This window comes from Patagioenas fasciata, chromosome Z, assembly GCF_037038585.1.
Source record: "Patagioenas fasciata isolate bPatFas1 chromosome Z, bPatFas1.hap1, whole genome shotgun sequence".
Lineage (NCBI taxonomy): Eukaryota > Metazoa > Chordata > Aves > Columbiformes > Columbidae > Patagioenas > Patagioenas fasciata.
In genome coordinates this window covers 37,530,910-37,553,959 of record NC_092560.1, presented here as the reverse complement: position 1 = coordinate 37,553,959, position 23,050 = coordinate 37,530,910, and the positions used below count along the sequence as shown (strand labels likewise).

General features: G+C 38.5%; 1 protein-coding gene across 2 annotated transcripts in view; it reads right to left on the bottom strand.

Moving 5' to 3' along the window:
* Positions 1–8,182: 8,182 nt before the first annotated feature.
* The window catches only part of FBN2 (fibrillin 2), a 161,252-nt gene continuing 146,384 nt past the window's right edge, over positions 8,183–23,050 (bottom strand). For both annotated transcript variants that reach the window (XM_065860700.2, XM_071802823.1), the window contains 9 exons: positions 20,529–20,735; positions 19,723–19,848; positions 19,107–19,229; positions 18,841–18,957; positions 18,045–18,173; positions 16,299–16,418; positions 14,467–14,698; positions 13,633–13,792; positions 8,183–10,196 (listed from right to left, as the gene is read on the bottom strand). In XM_065860700.2, the coding sequence (XP_065716772.1) occupies positions 9,822–10,196; positions 13,633–13,792; positions 14,467–14,698; positions 16,299–16,418; positions 18,045–18,173; positions 18,841–18,957; positions 19,107–19,229; positions 19,723–19,848; positions 20,529–20,735 (1,589 nt within the window). In that variant the 3' untranslated portion in view covers positions 8,183–9,821. The remainder of the gene's footprint in view (positions 10,197–13,632; positions 13,793–14,466; positions 14,699–16,298; positions 16,419–18,044; positions 18,174–18,840; positions 18,958–19,106; positions 19,230–19,722; positions 19,849–20,528; positions 20,736–23,050) is intronic.

The window sequence follows — 23,050 nt, the reverse complement described above, 5'->3', positions numbered from 1 at the left end:
CTGTTAAGAATTCTTTCTTTGGGTTGAAGATGCTAAGCCCAACACTGAAGCAGGACATATGGTGCTTGTCATATTGCAAGTACTATGGAAACTGAGACTTTGCCTCACCTGTGTTCCTGTGTGTTTTCTGAACAAACGGAAAATTTGTGCCTCTTGTAGTCGTATTGAAAAACGAGAAAAGTTTAACTGAAACTGAAAATTTAGCTGCAGATCATATGAATATGTGCTTTTTTCATAAAAGTGTCAGGATGATGCTATTAGTAGAACTGGAGTTTTTCTGCAGATTTACTAGTTTATTTGCTATCATAGTTTGACTATCCAGGAGAAAAAAAAAAGGAAAAGTCTTCCTTGAAAAAAGTGATCTTAATATGTGAAGTGACCTAGTCTATTGGAGGCCTTATCTGAAACTGAGAAAGGGATTTGAGAAGACATGCTAGGGGAAAATAAAGACCAGAGCAAACTCTTGAATTAATGTATTAGGCTCTTAAGCTGTGTATTTGAATCAATGTCGTGAAAATAAGGCGTCCACCAACACTGTGCCAAAAAATAGCAGTCTTTTTACAGTATAATAGCCTTCAAAAATGTGACACAGAAATTGTTGTTAGTGTTTGGATAAATTTTGAGTAATTTAGATGGAAAAAGAAAGGAGTTCTGTGACTTCTAGATGGTATGGAACTGTAGACTTTGTTCCAGTACTAAAGCTGAAGATTGTGGTTGCCCATAAAACTAAGACCTGGAAATGAGTGCAGCTTGGATGTTGAGGATGTAAGAGCAGGCTAGGATTCTGCATTAGGCAGTGCTGAGTCACTAAGATTGAGAAGGAGACTGGTGCTGGCAACTTAATCTTAGTTTTGAGAGTTTAAGCATATAATATGAGGGTTATATGATGTCAAAAGCCAGATTGGAAGAGGTAGGAATTACTGGGTTTTGCCACAGTACATCTCAAAATTCCAGTCTGATCACTTCATCCTGGGTTAATTGTGCATACACCTGGGTAAAAATATGGGCACAAAATGGTGATTTGAACTTCTTGTCTCATTATAGCATACCAAATGTGTTATATTTGTATTAAACAACTCATCATTGATGCTAAACTTAAGTGTTTGCAAATCACTCAGGCCATAGCTCATTTGGGCCAATCGATGTTGTGTGGGAGCAGTATGCTCAAATGCTTTCATTCTTTTCTGTCTCAGATGCTTGAAATTGCCTTTATTTCTGATTTGTATGAATTTTTACTGTTCAAAAATGTTATGTGGGTGGGAGAGAACAGTGCAATTACCTTTTAAGCTTCAGAGTGAACTACTTGGCAGGCTTTCTGTTGAATTAGTAACTTTTAAATCAATTATTTCTTGCCTACTTTCAGTCTTCTGCTAGATGTTTTTCCAGAAGCTGACAAAACAGCAAGAAAACTCAGCTTTTTGGTGATATGGTTGATCTCTGTGTTGACATTTTTCTTAAAATTAATGTTTTTCAGAAAAAAATGAATGTGCACTTGAAGATTATGGCATAGTGGTTATTTGATTCCTCCTCCCCCAGTCCTTTTTTTCTTTCATAGTGATGAATACAGTTTTAATAACCTAGGGTAGAGAGATGAACAATGAAGTTCCATAAGCTATCTCCACATAAAGAACAATAAGACCTAGACCTATGGCAATTATTTGACAGAATTCAGAAATTCAGGTTTAGGCCCTTGTATTTGCATCACTTACATATATACTGCATTATTTTTTTGCTAAATAAATATACTAGGGTTGGGGTCCTGTCTTCTTGAATGTATATGTATTCTTTGGCTTCAAAACACAAACCAAGCCTTGAGAACACATCTGGTATTCAGTGACCAGTTTGTTGATCTGGCCTAAAATTCAAAATCTATCTACAGTTCAGATGCAACAGAGACAGTAATTCATTTGTTTGCTTCACTGCAATGAAGAGGGAGTGTCTGTGCAGCTGTGTGCATGTGTATGTTCTTTGTTTTGTTTGTTTGTTTGTTTGTTTTGTTCTGTTCTATTTTGTTTTGTTTTGTTTTGTTTTGTTTTGTTTTGTTTTGTTTTGTTTTGTTTTGTTTTGTTCTGTTTTGTTTTGTTTTGTTAGCTTCCTAGTAGTCTTGCCCTGGAGCAAATCTTAGTGGCAACTGACAGGAGCTTGTTGAGTCTACAATGGGGAAGAAATACTAAAGGATGATGTATAGAAATAGCAGATCTTGGATAAAGCAGTATAGAAACACTAGAATTGGATAAAACTACAATAGTATAATACTGCCAGCAGTAAAAAGATAAATTACCTGTTACTGTTCATGGAAACATAATCAAGGTATTTCAGATTTGCTTTATGTAAGAATATCTTTAGACACAGGGTTTTAAAATGTACTGTGCACCAAAAAAAAGTAATACATGCTCTTTTTTTCAGTTCTGGTTCAGATACAGTAGGAATGTAATGCTTCAGTGCAGCGGTTTTCTTGTCAGGACTTTGACAATCTAGGCTTTCCTGTGCTTTGATACTCCTTCTGGTAAAAACAGTGAGAATTGTTATACTTTTAAATACATGGACATTGTGTCCTTAAGTTACTATAGATCTATGTATGCTTCCCAGTTCTAGTGCCTCAGCGTATTCAATTGCTGTACATATGACTGACTGGAATTGAGACCCTTGAGGGTCCTATGCTTCTCATTCATTATGGGTAATGTTCACTCTGTCGCTTTTTCATAATTTCTTCATGGTGTCATTCGTAGCAGTAGTTTCTAAAGTTAGCTAGGGTTGAGCTAGCTTTGTGTACTTCTGTTTTGGATATACTCTAGTACAATGTAGGCATAATCTGAAATGTGCAAGTGCTGCTGAGGTCCTGCTTTGGCCGTAATGTTCAGAATTTTAAACCTCAAAATCCCTGTGTGGGTAGCAAGTACTTTTTGAGGCATCAAAGTGGTTCCTTATTTCTCAAGATTTGGTTTTGGCCATGGATAGACACCTAATACTTGAAAAGCCCAAGCAGCAAGGAGTCCTTGCTTGTACTAAAATCGTGTCAAAATACACGTTAAACACTTCTGTGACCACACCTGCTGATATAAAGTTGCCCTTCTTGGAGCAAGCTTCACAAGTCATGTGAAGAACCACCTTTGTCATCATTTTTGTGAGACTGTGGGAGCTAAGTTATCTCCTATCTCTGCTATAGCAATTTGGTGTCAAAAACATAAGCAGTCACATTAGGTTTTTATTTTAGATATAAAATGATGTAGTTCTGCAATTTCATGTTCTTCTCTCCTGGTTTAAGAAGCATAGATGTAGAGTTGTGAATCTTCATCCCCTCACAGCCAGTTTTCTTCTTGGATTTGAGGCATGTCTGTTTTGCAGCACTGGTTAGTTTAGGTGCTTAGGCTTCATTTGTAACACATGTCAAGAATTAAGAAACACACTTAGGGCAGTGAGATTTTTACTGTATTTGGTTTTGCAGTGCATTACCACTCCTGAATTCTTCTGTGGGTTTAGCCCAAAGGCAGGTTCTTCAGTTTTCAGTCTGCAGACCACATCCATTACACCAAAATTTAACTGGCGATTCCAAGTCAGTTTATTAAAGTCTCATAGAAAAATAGTGCTTTCTAGAATGCTCACTTGTCGAGGGTTAGGATTGCGGGGTGACAATCAAACCCTGGCAGATGTATTGTTAACCTCCTCTCCCCCCCACTTCCCCCTTTTGCCCCTCCCTCTCCCCCCTTCCCACTCAGGACAGGCGATCGGGAGGGAAAGAAGGACAGAGAGAAGAGAGTTGGAAAAATTAAAGATGTTTTACTAATGCTACTAATAAGAACAGAGAAAATAATACAAAATATACAAAACCAATCTTGAAAGTCTCAGCAACTGCAGAGCCAGCACCCAAAGTCCTGGATTGGACTCTGTAGCCAACCGGAGCTGGATTCAGTCTCTCACTAGGCCTCAGTTCGCAGGGACAACCAACAAGGTCCTCTCCTAATGTCAGCCAGGAGGAAAAAAGGGCAAAGGGAAGGAAAAGGGAGAAAGGCAAAAAGGGACGAGATCCTCGTGATCTCCCACTTTTATATGAAGTATTCACGTGAATGGAATGTTATACACCATTGGTCAGTCTCTTTGTCACCAGTTTCTCGTTGCCCCTCTCGCGAGATGTCCATCCGTGCTTATCAATGAGTTTGCATTGCATTGCCAGGTTTACCAAAACATGTGTCTGGTTCTCCAGAAAAATGCAGCTAATATGAAGGCTTTAGCTGACAGGCAAAATTCACTAAAAGAGAAACCCGTTTTTTAACAAAACCAGAACATCACTGAAGAGCCTGGCCTATGAAAAACTGTTACAGGCTCATCCAGTCAGAGAAGGAACATGAAATAATTGGGTGTTTGAATTCCTGTAGCATTACTACTGGCTAGATTAACAAGTGTGGCTGTGACGAAAGGAAATTATGTGCTCAGAAACAGTTACTGGATCCTTAGACTCAGAAATACCCAGCAATGCTCCATTGTCTATTGAATTGGAGTCATGCTTCAGGAAGAAGGAAGAGCTCTAAAAAGTCTGCACACGTGTCTTAGATGCTTTGACACATACATAAAGTTCAAACACTCTGGAGCATTTGAGGATAGAAAAGGAGGCATGCATTCTTTGTTGGGCCTGGTAATGTTGTGGGGTTATAGTAAATGGTGCTGAACTGTACTACTGGCATGCTGGGAAAGAAAATGATTTGATCTAGAGCTGAGGGGCTGAGTCCTTGTGGTAAAGCTGGAAAGAACCAAAATATTTTCCTCAAAATGAAATTTTATGTTATCAATTATTCATGCATATAGGTTTTAAAAAGTATTACTATGAGGAAGTATCACAGACTTGCTACGATAGCTAGAGTGCACTGGTGAAGTCCCTATTGCCGAGTCCCAGTTTAGATGCTGTCTTTACCATTGATGTTATTATTGAGACTTCTCACTGTGATTTTTCAGTGCTCCTGGAAATCTGGACATGTCCCAATCGAATGGAAGCTGGCAAATGTTGTCCCAATCTACATGAAAGGCAACAGGGATGACCCTGGCAACTACAGGCCTGTCAACCTCACTTCTGTTCCTGGCAAAATCATGGAGAAGATTGTTCTGGGAGTTACTGAAAAACACCTGAACGGCAACACAGTCATTGGTCCCAGCCAGCACGAGTTAATGAGGGGTTACCCCCCTAGTTGACCAAGGGAAGCCTGTCAATGTGACACAGAATTGGGAGGAGCTGTCAATGCTCTCGAGGGCAGAGAGGCCCTGCAGAGGGATGTGGACAAATTGGAGAACTGAGCAATCTCCAACAACGTGAAGTTCAACAGGCCAAGTGCCAGATTTTGCACCTGGAACATGGCAACCCTGGCTGTACATACAGACTGGGGGACAAGATGCTGGAAAGCAGCTCTGCAGAGAGGGATCTGGGGGTTCTGGTCAACGGCAAGTTGAACATGAGCCAACAGTGCCCTGGCAGCCAAGAGGGCCACCGTGTGCTGGGGTGCATCCAGCACAGCATTGCCAGCTGGGCGAGGGAGTTGATTGTCCTGCTCTGCTCTGCACTGGTGCGGCCTCACCTGGAGCACTGTGTGCAGTTCTTGGCAACACTGGATAAAAAAGAATTTATGCTACTGGAGAGTGTCCAGAAGAGGGCCACAAAGCTGGTGAAGGGTTTGGAGAGGAAGCCCTATGAGGAGCGACTAAAGTCACTTGGTTTGTTCAGCCTGGAGAAGGGGAGACTGAGGAGAGGCCTCATGGCTGCTACAGGTTCCTCACAAGGAGAGGAGGAGGGGCAAGTGCTGATCTCTTCTCTCTGGTGACCAATGACAGAACCCCAGGGAATGGCAGGAAGATGTGCCAGGGGAGGTTTAGGTTGGACATTAGGAAAAGGTTCTTCACCCAGAGGGTGGTGGAACACTGGAACAGGCTCCCCAGGGAGGTGTCAGAGCCCCGAGCCTGACAGTGTTAAAGAAGAAACACATGGTGTGAATTTTGTGCTTGGCCTACTCAGGGACAGGAAATGGACTCAGTGATCCTTGTGGGTCCCTTCCAACTCAGGACATTCTACGATTCTATGATTTACTCACTACAATCTTGCTTCAAGTTGACAAGAGATTTATACTGCAGTCTTTCTTAAACAGCAAGACAGTTTTCATTTTATTGTTAGCAACAAACTTCAGGGTTTGGTAGCTTTCTGGAACACTAGTCTTTCTGTGCATATGTAGTCAGCTTTCTCACTAGATGTCTAAATACTAAAAGGTTAGAATCTATTAAAAAGTAGAGTTTGGAGAAATGAGTATACAAATATATACTATGACAGGGTGGGTGGAACGGAAGTGCATCCATTTTGGATTTCTTGATTGGGCTTTTTTTTTCTTTTTTTTTTTTTTAAGATATTTTTTAATCTGGATATGAAGCTAAGGGTGACTTCTTTCTGGGTATTGTAACTGTTTTGTGCATTTTAAGATGACAGAGGATAATACAGACTTTCTACTGAAGAGATAAGGTATTATTTGTACTTCATACTTACTTCTTGAATAGTTAATGCAGGTATGATCTGATCATAGTTTCTTATTTAGAAAAAAGACTTTAAATCTATTAAGTGTGCATACCACGTAGAAATAATTTCTGTCTACCAGTAAAAATCTCCAGAACTTGTAGCCTCAGAGAGGTCATTGGTAAAAGTGTTGCTACTCTTTTCTCAGCTTTTTTGGGAGTTGGCAATGAAGGATTATGCTTCACTGGGTTCAGTCTGTTGGCGTTTCTTGCAGTAAGTGTTTCCTGGAAAGTTCCCGTTTTGGAGAAAGAGTAGCCTTCTTGGAAACTAGCTGTCAGAACTGTTAAGTCAGTGCCATACTGGGTTTATGTATAAGAACTCCAGAGACCATTTTATTTCTGTAGATGTCAGTCATTTTACCCAGAAGGAGCTTTGAATTGTAATGAAACTTGCATGGCCATATCTGAAGGTAATATCAAAGTAGTCTGGTTCCAGGATATTTCATACTGTTTCATATTGTTTAAACTGATGTACTATTAAATGTTAGATAAATCTGAATACGTTTGGAGGCTTCAAGGAATACCCAAGGCAAGTAACTCCCATGAAACAAATCAGTAATTATGAAAACAATCGTAATGCCATAACTCCTGATTGTTTTCTTTCTTGAGTGAAATCTAAGTGTATGATTCCTTTAAAAATGTGTGTTTCTTTTATTACGTTATGAATACTTCAGGGAAGAGCAGAGAGACAGCAGGGTGGCAGAAGGATGTTACCATGGATCTTTGAGAGCCTGAGGAAGAGAAATTTTATGCTGAAAAAAGTTCTCAAATGCTAGGTAAGCTCATTGCTACTGCACCCAGAAATTGGGACTTCAAACCTGCAACCTGGCTTTTAATGCAATTCACCTGTGAAATGCCACTCCTCCAGAAGAACAGAAGTAGAACATGTAGGGCTAATTCTGCTGGTGCAGACCATCAGAGTCTTATTTTCAGAAACTAAAGAGTATGTCTGAAACAAGCATTTTGCATCTTGATTCAGTGCTTAAGCCAATATCTCCAATTTCCCTTTTTCTAGCTATTATCATTTTGACAAAAACATACAGTCATTATTGGCTATTACTTAAAACCAAGCATCAGTGTAAGTCAACAATACAAAAAGACAGTGCAGCTTATGTAATGAGGTCTTCGCAGAAACCTTGCATACTTTAAGAAAAAACATTTTTTGCACCGTTGAGTTTGACTGTGTACTTAATGAAGGGCATTCAAGGTAGGGACCACCAGCAAGCAAGACTACATTCATTGATGGTCTTACTAAATTTTTACCATTTAGATAGGATGGAGGTTTTACATTCCTACTCTTAAATGGATGGGTTTTTTTTTTCTTTAGAACTGAATTATCAGACTTAAATTGTGATGGTCCTTCAGCCCTCGTTACACAGATAAGCAAAAGCAAGACAGGCTCACATGAACCTAACACACGACAGATTTTGAGAATTGAGACAGACGTTTAACTTTTTAAGGACAGGATAATTTCGGTGTTTCAGCTCTGTCATGATAGAGAAACTAAGTCAGAAAATGTTGTATAACCTCAAATGTGAGTTAAGAATTTGGGCCATACCAGCTCCCTTTTCTGCTCTGAAATCCTTCAGATTTACAATTAGATGCTTATTTTGTGTAAAGAACACAGACATTTCAAAGAAAAAAAACTAACCCAAAATAAGCTTTATTGCAAGAAAAGTGTTGTCTTACTGATACAGAGCTTCAAACAAACCTTTTTTTTTTTTCTTCTCTTACAAACATGTGATTAAAAATGTACAAAGTTTCTTTTTCTTTTCAAGATCCCCAAAGTCAAAAAAAAGAAAAGAAAAATCACTGAGTATAACTTGATATAATCTTTGGTCAGCACTGATATGCAACTGAAACAATCCTGGAGTCAGCATGTGCTTTGGCTGTTTTCACATATGAAATTCTGTTACATGACTACTTACAGGTACCAGCTGTCCAAAAAAAAGCACCATTGAGACATACACTTAACACATAATGGTAAGACATTAGGAAAAAAAAAAAAACAAAGACTAAAGTAAACTAAATGTCAACTCATCGTACAAACGTCTTTCTTACAAAATAAGATATGATATAATGAGGCTTACGGTGTATAACTACAGTATTAATGAAACTTCTAACAAATGGATTTCAAATACACATTTTCCTTGTCTGCGCTGCAGACTTAGTTTGCACATATGGCAGTCCTGATGCAGCTCTCAGTTTTTAGTAAATGCACCATTAATTCAAGCCAGCACCAAACAGTATGACACATCACACATTCCCTTCAGAGTAAGACATCTTCTTCAGCTGCCTACAGTAATGCAAGTTTATAGAGCACCATTTCTGAGGATGAGGTGTGGTTTCATGTGTGGTTCCTTGAGGTTATTGGAAAGAAGTACAGTACAGTTTGGTTCTGCAATTCTAATGGTACTAAAAGCAGTCAAGGTATTTTGCTACAGTGGTTGTGCCTCTTCTTCCATTATTTGATGTGGCTGATTTAGAATACAACCCTATTGAGCTGCTGTGAAATACGATCTCTGCAGAGACTGATATTGCAATTCTTGTCCTCTAAGATACTCTTTTTTTTTTTGTTTTGTTACTTTTTTTTTTGAATATTCAAAGTTTTGCAAGAGCACTTTAGAATATCCAAAAGATCAGAAGATGTACTATGGTCCTCTTTCAGCTCTGATACTTTAAAAAAATTACTTATATACTCTTTGGATGACTGGCCCAAACACAAAATGAAACATCTTTCAAATCTTTTTTTTTTTTTTTTCAATGAAGAAAGTACCTCTGAAGTTTTATAGTTCAGATTTATAAATCTAAAGAAAAACAAGCAACTTTCCCTTTTTGTTTACATAATTCGTTATTTTCTTCATATATTACTGCATTAAAAATAAATAGATGTCTATATTTTTTTTTTTAATTAGGAGCTATAGCAAAATACCCAAAGTGTTACAGACTGCTAACAGGAAAGAAAAAAACAGCTCACATTTTTGTGCCATTTAGTGCCATATGATGACTTTTACAACTTTAGCTTTTTTATATACTTTTAATTGAGATTATATAAAAGATACAGTAACCATGATTGCCACTGTAATCTGAGTTTTGATCATGGCAAAGTTTAAGGTACCCTCCTGCAAGGGTGGTCCTGCAGTGTTGGCAGGATGGAAGAGGTCTTCCCCTCTCCCTTCCTCCCCCAAAAGTCAGTGACTTCCAAAGCCTTTGGAAAGAAGATATGCTCAGGTGGGCAGACAGGTGAAGAGAAGCAACTCTGGATTCAGTCTGGAAGACAGCTAGTAGAGCTCTATCCAGAGCCTCATTCTGAGAGCTTCCCCGAGCTCTCCTAGGAGGTAGTTGTCCTCACTGCTGTCTTCCAGCTTCTTTAGCTCCTTTTTCTTATATAGAGGAATGCTGGTGATTTCTAGTGTGTGAGATCCAGGCACTGACTTTTTCTTAACTGTGTGCAAATAACTCAATCCATCCCTCTGATGGATTTGAAAGATGCCATCATCGTTGCCATGTGAGATGATGTAGCGCACGTGGTTGGTTAGGGGCTCAATGGCTGGCATGAGTTCTAGGATGTGCTCCTTGTTGCCAAGTCTGGAGATGTTGACTCTCATCTTCAAAGGACTATCCATGTCTAGACTTTCCAGGCTAATCTGCTTGATCTAAAGTAGAGGAGGAAAGATTATTTATAGCAGGAGAGAAACAGATATTCACTTGCACTGAGAGAATAATAATATATGATTGTTGACAGTTTCTGCATTAGTCAAAATCTAGCTGTAAATCTTAGGGCTTCTCATACAGGCTTAACAAGGTAATTAAAGTTACAGCACGAGGTCTACAGAGGGGACTCAGATTTCAGATTCTTGTCAGAATCTGTTTAACTTCATGCTTGCAAAAAAGTCCATGTAAAAAAAGTGGCCTGTGTTAATGCTGCAGCAAAGACTATGTGAGGCACAGTCTTGTTCTTATGATCAACTTGAGTGAGGAACATTAGAGAAACACATATCACAACACTGTACGGGAATTTGCTGAAACTCCTAGTAGAACTGTTTTAATGAGTCCAGGCTTCTGAAAACAAGCAGGCTCAGTATTTGGTGATAAGTACGTACAGTGATTATAAAGAAAACTGAAGTAAGGAGAGAACTGCTGTATTTGTTAGCCTTCTACAGAAAGGGGTATTATGTCATGTTGTCCAATTACATCCTATTTGGACCACTGAAAGGAGTCTGGAAAAAAGTCCCAGCATTGTTTTTCTGACAAATCAGTGACGTGCTGTCTTTTAATGTCAGCTTCTCTGTAGTTATGGTGCAGGTGTGAATCTGTCTGGAGTTGTTAGCTGTGAACACACTTGGGGGTGGGTGGGGGCAAGAATGAGTGCATTCCCAGGAAAGTCATCTAACAAGCAACAGCTTTTGAAAGTGCTTCTAGAAAAATATGTAGATTTCTTTAGGAAATCTGATACTAAGTGTACACCTAGCCTACATGTTAAGGTCCTTTCATGCTTGTAAAGATAGCAAAGTATTTCTCTCTCTAAGGGAATTCCAATCACATGTGAGTACATATGTGTACTAATATGTAATGTAATTGAAAACACATAGTGAAAACAAGGAAAATTTGTGGACAGGAGCAAGTACTGTTGTGTATTAAATCCCGCACCCGATGGATGTCATTATTAATGAGAATATTTCTTTTTTTCACATAGTTTTGTGGGTGTGAAACCTTTCACTTTTATGGCTCAGGTAGTTCCAGTATGAGAAACTGAAAAGGTTAATGTCATAAAGAAATCATAATAACAAGATATAACAATTATGAACTAGATATGAAATTAACTATGTAATAGAAAAAAATGCTTCTTCAAAGCATCCATGTATTTCTGTGGTGAGTTGACCACAGAATTCAAACTGTGTCTCACAACACCCTCATAGGCAAGCTCAGGAAGTGCGGACTGGATGAATGCACAGTGAGATGGATGTCAGAGCTCAGAGGGTTGTGATCAATGGTGCAGATCTGGTTGGAGGCCTGTAGTTAGTGGGGTTCCCCAGGGCTCAGTACTAGATCCAGTCCTGTTCAACCCGTTCATCAATGACCTGGATGAATAGACTGAGTGCACCCTCAGCAAGTTTGCTGATGATACCAAACTGGGAGGAAAGACCGACACACCAGAATGTGCTGCTATTCAGCAAGACCTGGACAGGTTGGAGGAATGGGCAGAGAAGAACCTGATGAAGTTCAACAAAGGCCAGTATAGGGTCCTGCACCAGTACAGTTAGGGAATGACCTGCTGGAAAGCAGCATTGCAGAGAAGGACCTGGGAGTTCTGGTCAACAACAGGTTTACCATGAGTTAGCAACATGCTTTTTTGGCCAAGAAGGCCAATGGTATCCTGGGATGCATTAGGAAACGTGTGACCAGCAGGTCGAGGGAGGTTGTCCTCCCCCTCTGCCCTGGTGAGGCTGCACCTGGAGTACTGTGTCCAGTTCTGGGCTCCTCAGTTTAAGAAGGATGAGGAATCACTAGAGAGAGTCCAGTAGAGGGCTACAAAGATGATTAGGGGGCTGGAGCATCTTTCTTATGAGAAAACAGTGAAAGAACTTGGTCTGTTCAGTCTGGAGAAGGCGGAGAGGGGATTTCATCAGTGTTTATAAATCCAGGATGGATGTCAAGAGGATGGGACCAGATTCCTTTCAGTGGAGCCCTATAAGTGAGAAGGGTGTATTTGCAAGGGGGGGCGCACAGAACAGGTGACTAAAATTGACCAACTAAGTATTTCATCCCATACACATCATAAACTCTATAAAAGTGGGAGATCACCAGGGTCTCACTCTCTTCGAGCCTGCTTGTCGTGCCTGTGATCCGAGGCCTAGTTCCAGGCCCTGCATCCCTGAATCCAGTTCTGGTTTACTGCAGGATCCAGCCCAAGACTTCCAGATACCTGTCGTGCAGCTGCCAGAGCAACGCCAGCTATGCCAAGCTGCACTACCGCCAGAAATTCAAGATTGCTTTTGTATATTTTGTATCATTTTCTCTCTTTATTGGTATCATTAGTAAAGCATTTTTAACTTTTCCTCCTATTACCTTTCCTTAGTGGGGAGGGCAGGAGGTTAACAGGAGCAACTGCCATGGTTTAGTGTCACCCAGCAGTAAATGGTGACATGCCCAACAGCAGGATGAGGGGCAATGGGCACAGACTGAAGCAAAGGAGGTTTCATCTGAATATGAGGGTGCCAGAGCACTGGAACGGGCTGTCCAGAGAGGTTGTGGAGCCTCCTTCTCTGAAGACATTCAAGACCTGCCTGGACACATTGCTGTGTGATCTCCTCTGGGTGAACCTGCTTTAGCAGGTGGGTTGGACTAGATGATCTCCAGAGGTCCCTTCCAACCCCTACCAGTCTCTGATTCTGTGATTCTATGAACAGGTCCAATAGGGAGCAATGGTATGAAGTGAAACAGGATGTTTGTGGGGAGTATGGATGTGTATGAAAAAAGTGATTTAAAAGGTGTAAATAGTAGGCCTGTCTTTTCATGAGTATCTCATAACTTGTTTTTACAAGTCCACAAAATGCAATTAAAAAAACTTAACTGTGAATTGTAATTCTCTAGTACCCTCAGCAATTCTGCAAATATTGGACTTCAGTGTATCAGCTGGGTCATGGACAAGAGTCCCCCACAACTGTCAGCTACTATGGAATAGACACTTAGACTAAAATGATCTACAAGAAGATCTGTTAGCCCTCCCAGACCGTAAAATGCTGTCCAGTCTCCTCATGACAACAGGACAGATTGCAGACATGACCAGTTTCCCAACTTTCTGTAGTCATAAGAAAGTTATTTCACTGAATGTATTTTGAGAAAGTAGACCATGCCTTGCACTACAAAGGATTCTTAACAAGCTTTAAGGCTTCACGTGTTCATGGTTGTTGATGTCTTTCTGATTGTCACATCATTCCTGCCAATAGGACCCAAGTGTGAAAGACACTGAGGCAAATATTTTTGCCATTGAATGTGGCCTGTTAAGAAGTTTCCTCCATTTACTGACAATGTGGGGTCTGGTATCTGAAAATACTTCAAAATACATTATAGTGCTATCCTGGTACATACCATGTCATTAACACTTCTCTTCCTCCTGTTATCTTTTTTGGAATAGCCATTGATTTTGCACTCGTAACATGCTTCAGGGGACAAAGCGTTCTCCTCATCAGCATCTCCATCCAGTGGTAGGTACTGCCCTTTGTTAAATCCCATCCCTGAGACACAGTGGCTGTTGAATAAAAAAGTCTGTTTTAGTTACCTTTTGTGGTTTTATGAACTGTCCTGTTAAATGGAAATTGAGTGTATGTAATCTGTAACACGGTGTCTTGGTCCCTTTCCTTTCCCTTCCTCAGTAGGTCTTCGAATTAATTTTCTTCACAGTAGTATGGCATACTGAATGAAATACAACTGTTGGCTGAAGGCCTGTAGGCTTTTCTAATTTTAATTTACAAGTTTTACAAAGACACAAACAAAACCAGCCTGCCATGAACTTTGGAACAATTTAGCCATTGTCATGTACCAGAAAAATGCTATTTTGTGTTTAATGTTCTGGGTTGATTCAGTGTGTCTTAAAACCTTTAATTATGTCCGTACAGATGGTACCTATCCTTATACAGTAACAGTCCTCATTAAGCAGGTTTGTGAAGTAGTTCTTGTGCTGATACTGGCCGAGAAAGTAGAACTAATTGCTTAATGTCACTTATGTACTGGATTTAAAATGAGTGTCATGCTGCATGTACAGACATGTCTTCCAGCTTATGGATATTTTGTGCAAAGGGAGCATAAAGGATGACCTAGCAGACTGTCCTTCATTTGCACTTCTGCTCTTCACTCTGGCTATGGTGTAGCATTTTATGGCTTTCTGAATGTGTCTTGGTTGAATGACTGTGTGGAGATACTCACCCTTGTCCAACTCGGTAATAGCCAGGTGGACAGCCACAAAGATAACCTCCTTCAGTGTTGGAGCAACCATAATTGCAGGGGTTCTTGGTGGAAGAACACTCATTCACGTCATGGCATGCACTGGAGAACTGGTCATAAGAAAATCCAGATGGGCAGGCACACTTGTAACTTCCAAGTGTGTTGTAGCAAGAAGCAGAGCCACATGTGTTAGGATTGGAGCATTCATTTTCATCTAGTACGTAAACAAAGATATATTGATATCTTCTAATCTGATAGACATTTGACAAGCATGATGTAGCTAACAATTCAGAATATCTGCAAGTCCCAGGGCTCTGCTACATCCTTAACTTCATTACCCGTAGAGACTTGGTCTCTAAAGAAAAAGTACATTGACAAAGGTCACAAACGCATATAGCTGGGCGGTAGAGATATTTTAGGATACCGTTACTGTTCACTTTATATTGACTGAATGCTCCCCCATCCTTCAAATTATGGCTGGTGTTTTGCTTATGGGTCATCTTTCTCCTGGCAGAGTACCCTCCTACCATATAACGTCCACAGAGGAGAAATAAACTGATACTCCAGTCATACTGCCACCACGATAGTTCTCCTGGCTACCTAGCAATGGGGAGAAGTTAGCACATACTTGTGGTGGAAATCTGCAGGCTCTACAAGGGGAAATCCAATCTAAATAGCCAACCAAAATGGAAGATGTATTGTTTTCACCTTGTGGATGCTGAAATAAGGTACAGAGAAGACGACTCGTCTAGTCAGTGTGACTGATTTGCTCCAGGCTATATTGTGAAAAATGAGGAACAAAACTAGCTTGTTGTATGGAAGATCATGCTTTTGATAGTTGGCATGTGTTGTCTGTTTTATTTCTTTTACCAAGGTACTGTTTTCCTGTAGGTGTTTTCCTTTCCAATACCATTAGAACATGCTTTACCATTCTTGCCTGCTGTTACTAGGAGACATACAATTTTGAGGACTATCTATAATATTCAGAGAATGTAGCTGGTTTGGAGGTTTGTGAGAGTTGTTTGTTGTGTATTTCTGCCAGTCTCACTCCAGTTCTTTGCTTTCTTTGCTGTAGAGCACTATTAAGTAAGGAGCGTTGATGGTGGTTGGGACTTTTCAAAAACTGCTGGTGTGCTACTTAATGTAAAATGGGTGCAATAAACTAATTCATATGTCTAGGATCAGGGCAGTAATATCAGTCTATAAGAAATGTGTGGCAATGCTCACAGCCATCCTCTGATTATAACACCGTTGACAGAAAACCATGAAAGCAAACCTGAAAAGGTAAATATGTTGCTATGGTGCCTTGTGAACAGTACAGGATGGGGTTATTTGGGTGTGTCTTGCATTTTATTAAAAGAAAAATTCCCACATTGAGCTAAATCTACAATAAAACTGGTGAGCTGATGGTTTTTGATATTTTTCTTCCCTTTTACTATGGATACAATTCTGTAGTGTTCCCAAATTGCTAACGATGGTGATTCTTAAACTTTTTTTTTTTTTTTTTCCCTCCAGCAGCGGTATTTACATTGATGGTTTCGGGAATTCAATGAACATCTTTCTACCTTTCTAAGACGGGATTTTTTCAAGGAGAAGGGAGTCAGAATTTAGGCCTTACTAGGAAAACTCATTGTTACACCATTAATTTATGTTGGGAGTATTAAGTATTAAGGAAGGAGGGTGTGAGAGTTAGAAAAACTTCATGTTTGCATACCCTCTGACCTGCCCATTCTTGTCCTCACCTTGCAGTTGTTACTATAAACACTATGATGTTTTTGTTGTTTCAGTATATTCTGTGCTGCTTGTTTCCTTACCAACACATTGATTCCACTGGTAATGCTGAATATATCCTTGTGGGCATCCACATCTGTATCCACCTAGGATGTTTTGACAGCCATGCTGGCACCTGTGGTTTCCATCACATTCATCCACATCTTTGCAATCAGGAGGGAAGCAGAACATGAAAGACCTCACAATTATACACATTGCAAATATATTACTCTCTGTGATCATTATTATTTAAATACCAGTATTTCTGACAGAGACCTACTGCTGTAAGATGGAAGCACCATTCAGGCTGGTCTTTTGGAAAGCCTGAAAGTAAATTAGTGTAGTGTTGTTTCTATCTAACAATAACCTGATTTGAACATTTGAGTCTTTACTCAAATTTGGAGAAGAAACACTATTCCTGGTAATCCCACATGATATTGCGTTGGTGTCATGTTTAGAATCTGAATGATTTTTAATTTCCGTTTTCAAAACAACTATCTAGGACTAAACTTTCAGCTTCCTGGAACATACTGAAGTATTTGAATATGAGGAAAAAATACTGAGTTTGGATGTAAGTGCTTACCTTTGCAATTAAAAAGAAAATCTACCTAAAAAGTCTCTGAGTTATGTGTAAATAAAGGAGAAAGACACAAAAAACCCCCAAAATGTAAAACCTCAGTCATTTGAAATTGTGTCTGCTGTAAGAAATAAGTAGATTGGAAGCAGCCTAATGTGTCAAGTACAGTATGCAATCCTAGTAGAAAATAAAAAAACATGCATGCTATCACAGGTCCTAAGTTACATTCTGGTTGTCCACACTTCGAAACAAATTTAATGGAATTGTGATGTCCCAAAGCCTGAGGTGCAGAAAACCATCACACCCAGAACAGAAAGCTGTCATTTTATTGGTGATAGTGTATACGTCTGTTCTCATGTGCCAGTTGTGTACATATCTTATGAATGCTTTGATATGTATAATTTAGTGATTTGTTTCATATGTGCTGGGTAAAGTACACAATAAGGATTCATCTACTTTATGAGAACAAAGCAATCTGACAGAAGATAATGCTATCTACAAGTTCTGGCTGCATATATTCTGCACTTTTACACTAGAAATAGGCTTTAAATATCAATTCCTGTTTTAAATGCTATATCAAGGCAACTGACATTTTGGGATGTCATAGATTTGTGGATGTATACCTCTGCATTTCTAATTTTCAGCAGCCAGATAGCCTAGTGTTGCTTTTTAATTTCATATTTGCTAAAGGTCCACTGAAGAGTCTGCAGCTCTCAAATAGGGATTTCCTGACTGGGGCTCATTTTTGGGCCAAAAGAGAGAGATAAAGCTTAACAATACAATTTGTGTTTAACTGTGGTGAATTACTTTTCTGAATGTGTATCTCTATGGTAGGAGATTTAAAGTACAGAATTTAAAATCTAATCTTAGATACCTTCAGGTAGATGATTACAATTAGGTGAAACAAAGATTGTAGAGAGATTCTGTTTAGACTGTATGAAAATCAAAAAGAAAAAGCAACTACAGTTTTAGATGCATAAACCCATGTGAAGTTGAAATGGCAGCCTGGAAACAGTAATTCAGCTAAAAAATCACGCAGGCAGTATGTTCTTCCATACAATTATGCTTAAAATTATTTAAATAATTCCTATTTCTGTTTAGTATTTACTTTTACTATAGCTGGTGTTCTGTTTTATGTCTTTGACATCACAGGATTCACTAGACACAGAAGTAAGGATTTGCACCATAAAAAAAATTGACCTTTGCTAATTACCTTCACAGTTTAACCCAGTAGAATCCAGAGAAAAACCCCTTTGACATTCACAGGTAAAACTTCCAGGGGTATTTTGGCAAATTCCTTTTGATCCACAAAGTGATGGCTGAGAACCACATTCATTGTTGTCTTAAAAAAACAGAGGAGAGAGAAGGTGGTTGATTTATCTTGTGGCAGGAATTTAGCCCATGTTCATGTAAGACTTTTTCAGAGATTGAAGTCCACAGAGCTGCAACAGTTTATTTTGAAAATGTAGTTTTACATATTTAAATGTCAGTTGACCTGATGACTCATGCAGAACTATGAGTAATTAATAAACTGGAAGTATAAGTTGTAATTCAATTATGGGTGAAAAACCCAGGTATGTAATTGCTGACAGTGGAAAAATGCTGCATTTCTGTACTAGCTGAACTAAAATAGTTTCAGGTAGCAAGATTCATACCTACGCTTAAGGTCTAAAGACATCTGTCTCTATTAAAAAGGCAGTCTGTTTTTGTTTAACTACATTTTAAATCAGATTTCAATACTTTACCCGTTTGTCTCCATGTGGTTATACTTAGAATATAATAATGTATTAAATACGTACAACTGTTTACTAAGCAATAAAATACAAATGGTGGATAGGTTGATTTTTCTTTAGCTACAATTTTTGCTTTTCAAATCTGTTTTCTAGACTGCTGACATTATTGCTCTGTATTACTACAGTTTATACAGATTAAAAAAAAAAAAAAAAGAGAGAATTGAGAATGTTGTTCTTATAGAAAAACTGATGCAAGAAACCCAGTGTTTTTCTTACCAATACAAGCTGTGTGATGTTGTGTAAAACCAGGTGGACATTTGCATGTGAAGCCTCCAAGTGTGTTGACACAAAGAAACTGACAATTGTGTTGTTTTGTTTGACATTCATCAAGATCTGAAAGTAAGAGAGGTTGTTGTCTTAAGAAGAGTCGACAAAAAAGAGGTGCATTTAGTCTAACTTGATAAAAATATACACTTCAAATCTATTTCCTTTGAAGTCAAGGTACAACAAAATTTGAAGTTACTGTGTATAACTTTCTTTACCTTTACATGTCTTTCCATCTTCTTGAAGGATGTAGCCCCGAGGACATGAGCACTGATAGCTTCCTTCGGAGTTCTTGCAGATAAAGTTGCATGGTTTAGGAGACTCGGTGCACTCATCAAGATCTAAACAGAGAAGAGTGTCTGTTTTACTGATTTTTTGTCTTTGAAGGGTGTTTTCTAAACAGCACTATTTATGAGAATAAATGTTTGTAGAAAAAGTCCCCCATTTACAGTTGTTCAGAGTTCCTACTTCTTTCTTGATGGATGTGTTGCTGTGGAGTTTCTAGGAAGTCACCATTACAGTGACAAACTCAGTGTCTTGAAAGAGTAATATATAGTGGCATTAATATTTTCATCTAAGGACTAAGTATTTATTTTTGGACATACTATGATATACTCGTGCTCATTCTGCTGCATGAATATTGCCAGTACAGATTGTTTCTCAGTTTACCCAAATGAAATACAAAAATAGAAATGTGTATTAAGAAAAAAAGACAGAAAATTTATATGAAGAGATAAAGAGCAAAAACTGCTTTGATACAAAGCTTTACACAGGTTGATATGTTGTTTTGTACCAAGTAAAAACATAACTGAGGATTAAGATCCTGAATCTTACCGATACAAGATGTACCACTTATATCAGTGGTGTAGCCAACTTTACAAAAGCATCGGAAGGAGCCCATAGTGTTAATACATTGTCCATTTCTACACAGATTTGGCATGACCTTACATTCATCAATATCTGTACAGAAAATATTAAATATGTCATATTTCCGTTTAAAATTCAATATTTTTCTTCTTTTCCACTTTTGCACAGTTCCTTGTCATCATACTTCTGATGGAAACTTTACCCTTTCCTTCTCTTTAAAAACAGAATCTGCATTCCAAGTAAAAAATCCTTCAAACTTTTATTATTGTTATTATTAATGATAACGATAATAGTAATAATATAAAAACCTTCCTGCTATTTCATTGGGTAATCAGGTTGCAGTTTTGCTAACAAAACAGAAATCCCGTAGAAGTTAATTTTCTTATGACCAGTGAAAGGATGTCAAAAATTTTTCACCATTATTTAAAAGAAAAGTTAGCTTCTGCTACTTGTGTGGAAATATCAATAGTAATTGCAAAACATTAAGTGAGACCGTTGTTAGAACAATTGTTACTATGCAACTTTTCAGCACACAAAACCTTTCAAAAAATGTCTAGGTTTCAGTTACTGGTTGGTACTTCCTGTTTTAGATCCCAACCTCAAAATTCTGCACAGCTGCAAGTATTCTGGTGCAGCGCCTGTTTAAAGATGTTTTTAATTTCTGGTCTCTCAGCAACATTTGAAAAATCAAACTCTCATTTCTCAGGAAATTCTTCAAAGGAACTTCAAAGACAGTTTTCCCCTTTTCTGCCTCTTTTCATCCCTGAAAATACCTCTTCCATCTGTAGTATAGCCTGGTCCATGTGGACACAGTTTCTTATACTGGGTGGTTCCAGGCAGCGGACAGAGCTCACACTGGTTACCCCAGCCCCGGCCTCCATCACAGCAGCATTCAGATTTAGTGACAAGGTTCCGGCTGCTTGAAGCCATCTGACACATTGTCTGTAAAACTTCAGCAAAGCAAAACCCTTGGCGATTATCTGTTAGGAAGAAGTAGGGAGATTAAGAAAGCACAGGAGATAAGCATCTGATCCGGCTCTCTGTCAACACATGCAAAGACTAGATGATTATTAAGCCAGCAGTCTGTGAAGTCTATTTTGATTTAGCCTTTCAGATTTCTTGTGTCTTCTGATAATCTGCTACCATTCACAGTGTATTCCAAATATTCCTGAGTTCAGTACCTGCATGAGCTGAATAGGAATTTACTTCTAGGAACGTTGTGCCCTGGGGCATATCTGGTGAGCTTGCCTAATAGTAAAACAGGCTGCAGGCCAAACTGAGTTTCCACTTAAGCTGCCTAAGTTTGGCTAGCATTTGAACAATTTACTTGGAGTGGGGTTACAAGTTTGTTTTGTTTGTTTGTTTTACTAGCCAAAATAGCATGTTGGTCATCTGTAATTATCCTGATGTGATTTAAATTACAAAAGTGTTACTACTAGAAAGTGCACTTTTCAATGGCACTCCTAGTTTTTGTTGGGGGAAAACAATTAGATGGACTTACTGTTGATCTGTTTCTTTCTAATGCTATTTCACTTAACCTTTGAACCTTTGCTTTAATATGTGTCAATTATTAAAGAGGAGCAAAACCTCACCATCATTAAACTCCTACAAGCTTCCTTCAAACAGGCAGCTGAGGAGAGCAGAGATCCCACCTTCAAGTGCTGGTGGGAACTTTGAATTTTGCAGAAATTATATCTTCTAAATAGGCTATGTCACCTGTTTTGTTTGTATGTCACCTGTTTGTTAATTAAAATGGAGACACTGCCAAGTATGGTCTGACAGATGCTTATGTTTTTGAACGAAAGATTTTATTTATTTTCTCTTAAAGTTACAACCCTTCAGATCCCTCAGAATCTGCATATGTATCAACACCCAGCTGATCTTCTCTTTTACAAGTATGAGGAGTAGAATCTGTACATTTTTTACATGCATTAAGTAAAATGTGAACTTTAGCTTTAGGCAAAATGTACTTTGGGTGCGTGATAACTGTTTATATGAAATAAAGCTGTCCTCACTTAAAGTGTCTGTTGTGTGATCTGGCAGGTTTGCTGTAGCAGTTTGCAAGACTCAGCAGATTTCTGTTCTCCTACATAAGTACATTGTGCAGGTCACTGTGACTTGAAGAACATATAATACTTTGTCCTTGGTTTGAGATATGGAGTAAATTTTAATGTTAACAGAATACAATGTTTGCACAACATATTTAAAATAATGTAATCTAACATTTCTTTTGTACTTTAATTCTGAGGAAATACTTTGTTTCTGCCAGGCTCATTTTTGTTGTAATTTTTGACCCAGAAAACCCTAAAGGAAAAACAGTAATGAACAAACTAACCCAAAGCATAGTTTCCGGAAAATATTAAGAAAATCATATATTAAATACAAAAAAATAATAATGACCTCCAAGCAGGGTATTTCCTTGGCATTAATGACTGTCTGGAGTTAACAGACTGTGGCATCTTCTTCCCATCTGGTCTTGATCTTTAGGAAATACCCTGCACTTCCAACGTTATGGCTTTGCTATGAAGTCAGCACACTATTGATGGCAATTTGCAGAGAACTGGTTTTATAGTACTTAACATAAGATAACATAAAAGTATTTTTTACACAAGAATACTAATAAATACTCACAGCATTTCAGTATTGTAAAAAACTTTGAAGCATCTACACTTGAATATTTATGATGAAAAAGCAAGGTTTTTGCATTTGCTTGATTTCTAAAAAGGGAACAATAATTTTATAATGCAAATAACAAGTATGAACATATTGAAAAGGAAATTCAGGTTGATGAATGTAAAACCCTCCATCAGCACTTAATGTGCAGGCCTGACTCAAAACTTTTTAATATATCTTGCAATTTTTTTGTGAAATCCTAGTATTTTGTATCCATAATCGCCGTCTGAACTAAAGGCACAGAAAATTCAGAAGCCTAATTGCAGTATTGTGGTGCTTAAGATCAGGTTCTGAATATGTAAACACTTAATTTTGCTCTGCATCCTGGTTTTTGATCTATCTAAGGTAACTAAAGTCTGCTGCTGCTTTAAAAAAATTGTCTGGATAGTGTTGCTCAGCACCCCATTTATGTCCTTTGGGATTTAGACACTCCTAGGTGAGGGCCCTAATTGCTAGGCTTAGCTGGCATTTTCAAGATGATCCTCATTCCTATCATTATTTAATATCATCTCATTCTTTAACTAATAAGGATTGTTATTTAAGTTCTGTAGCTATGATAGCTGTTAGGTACTCAGAAGCCTAATTTACACTCCACAGCCTTTATACTTTAATGTAAGATAAA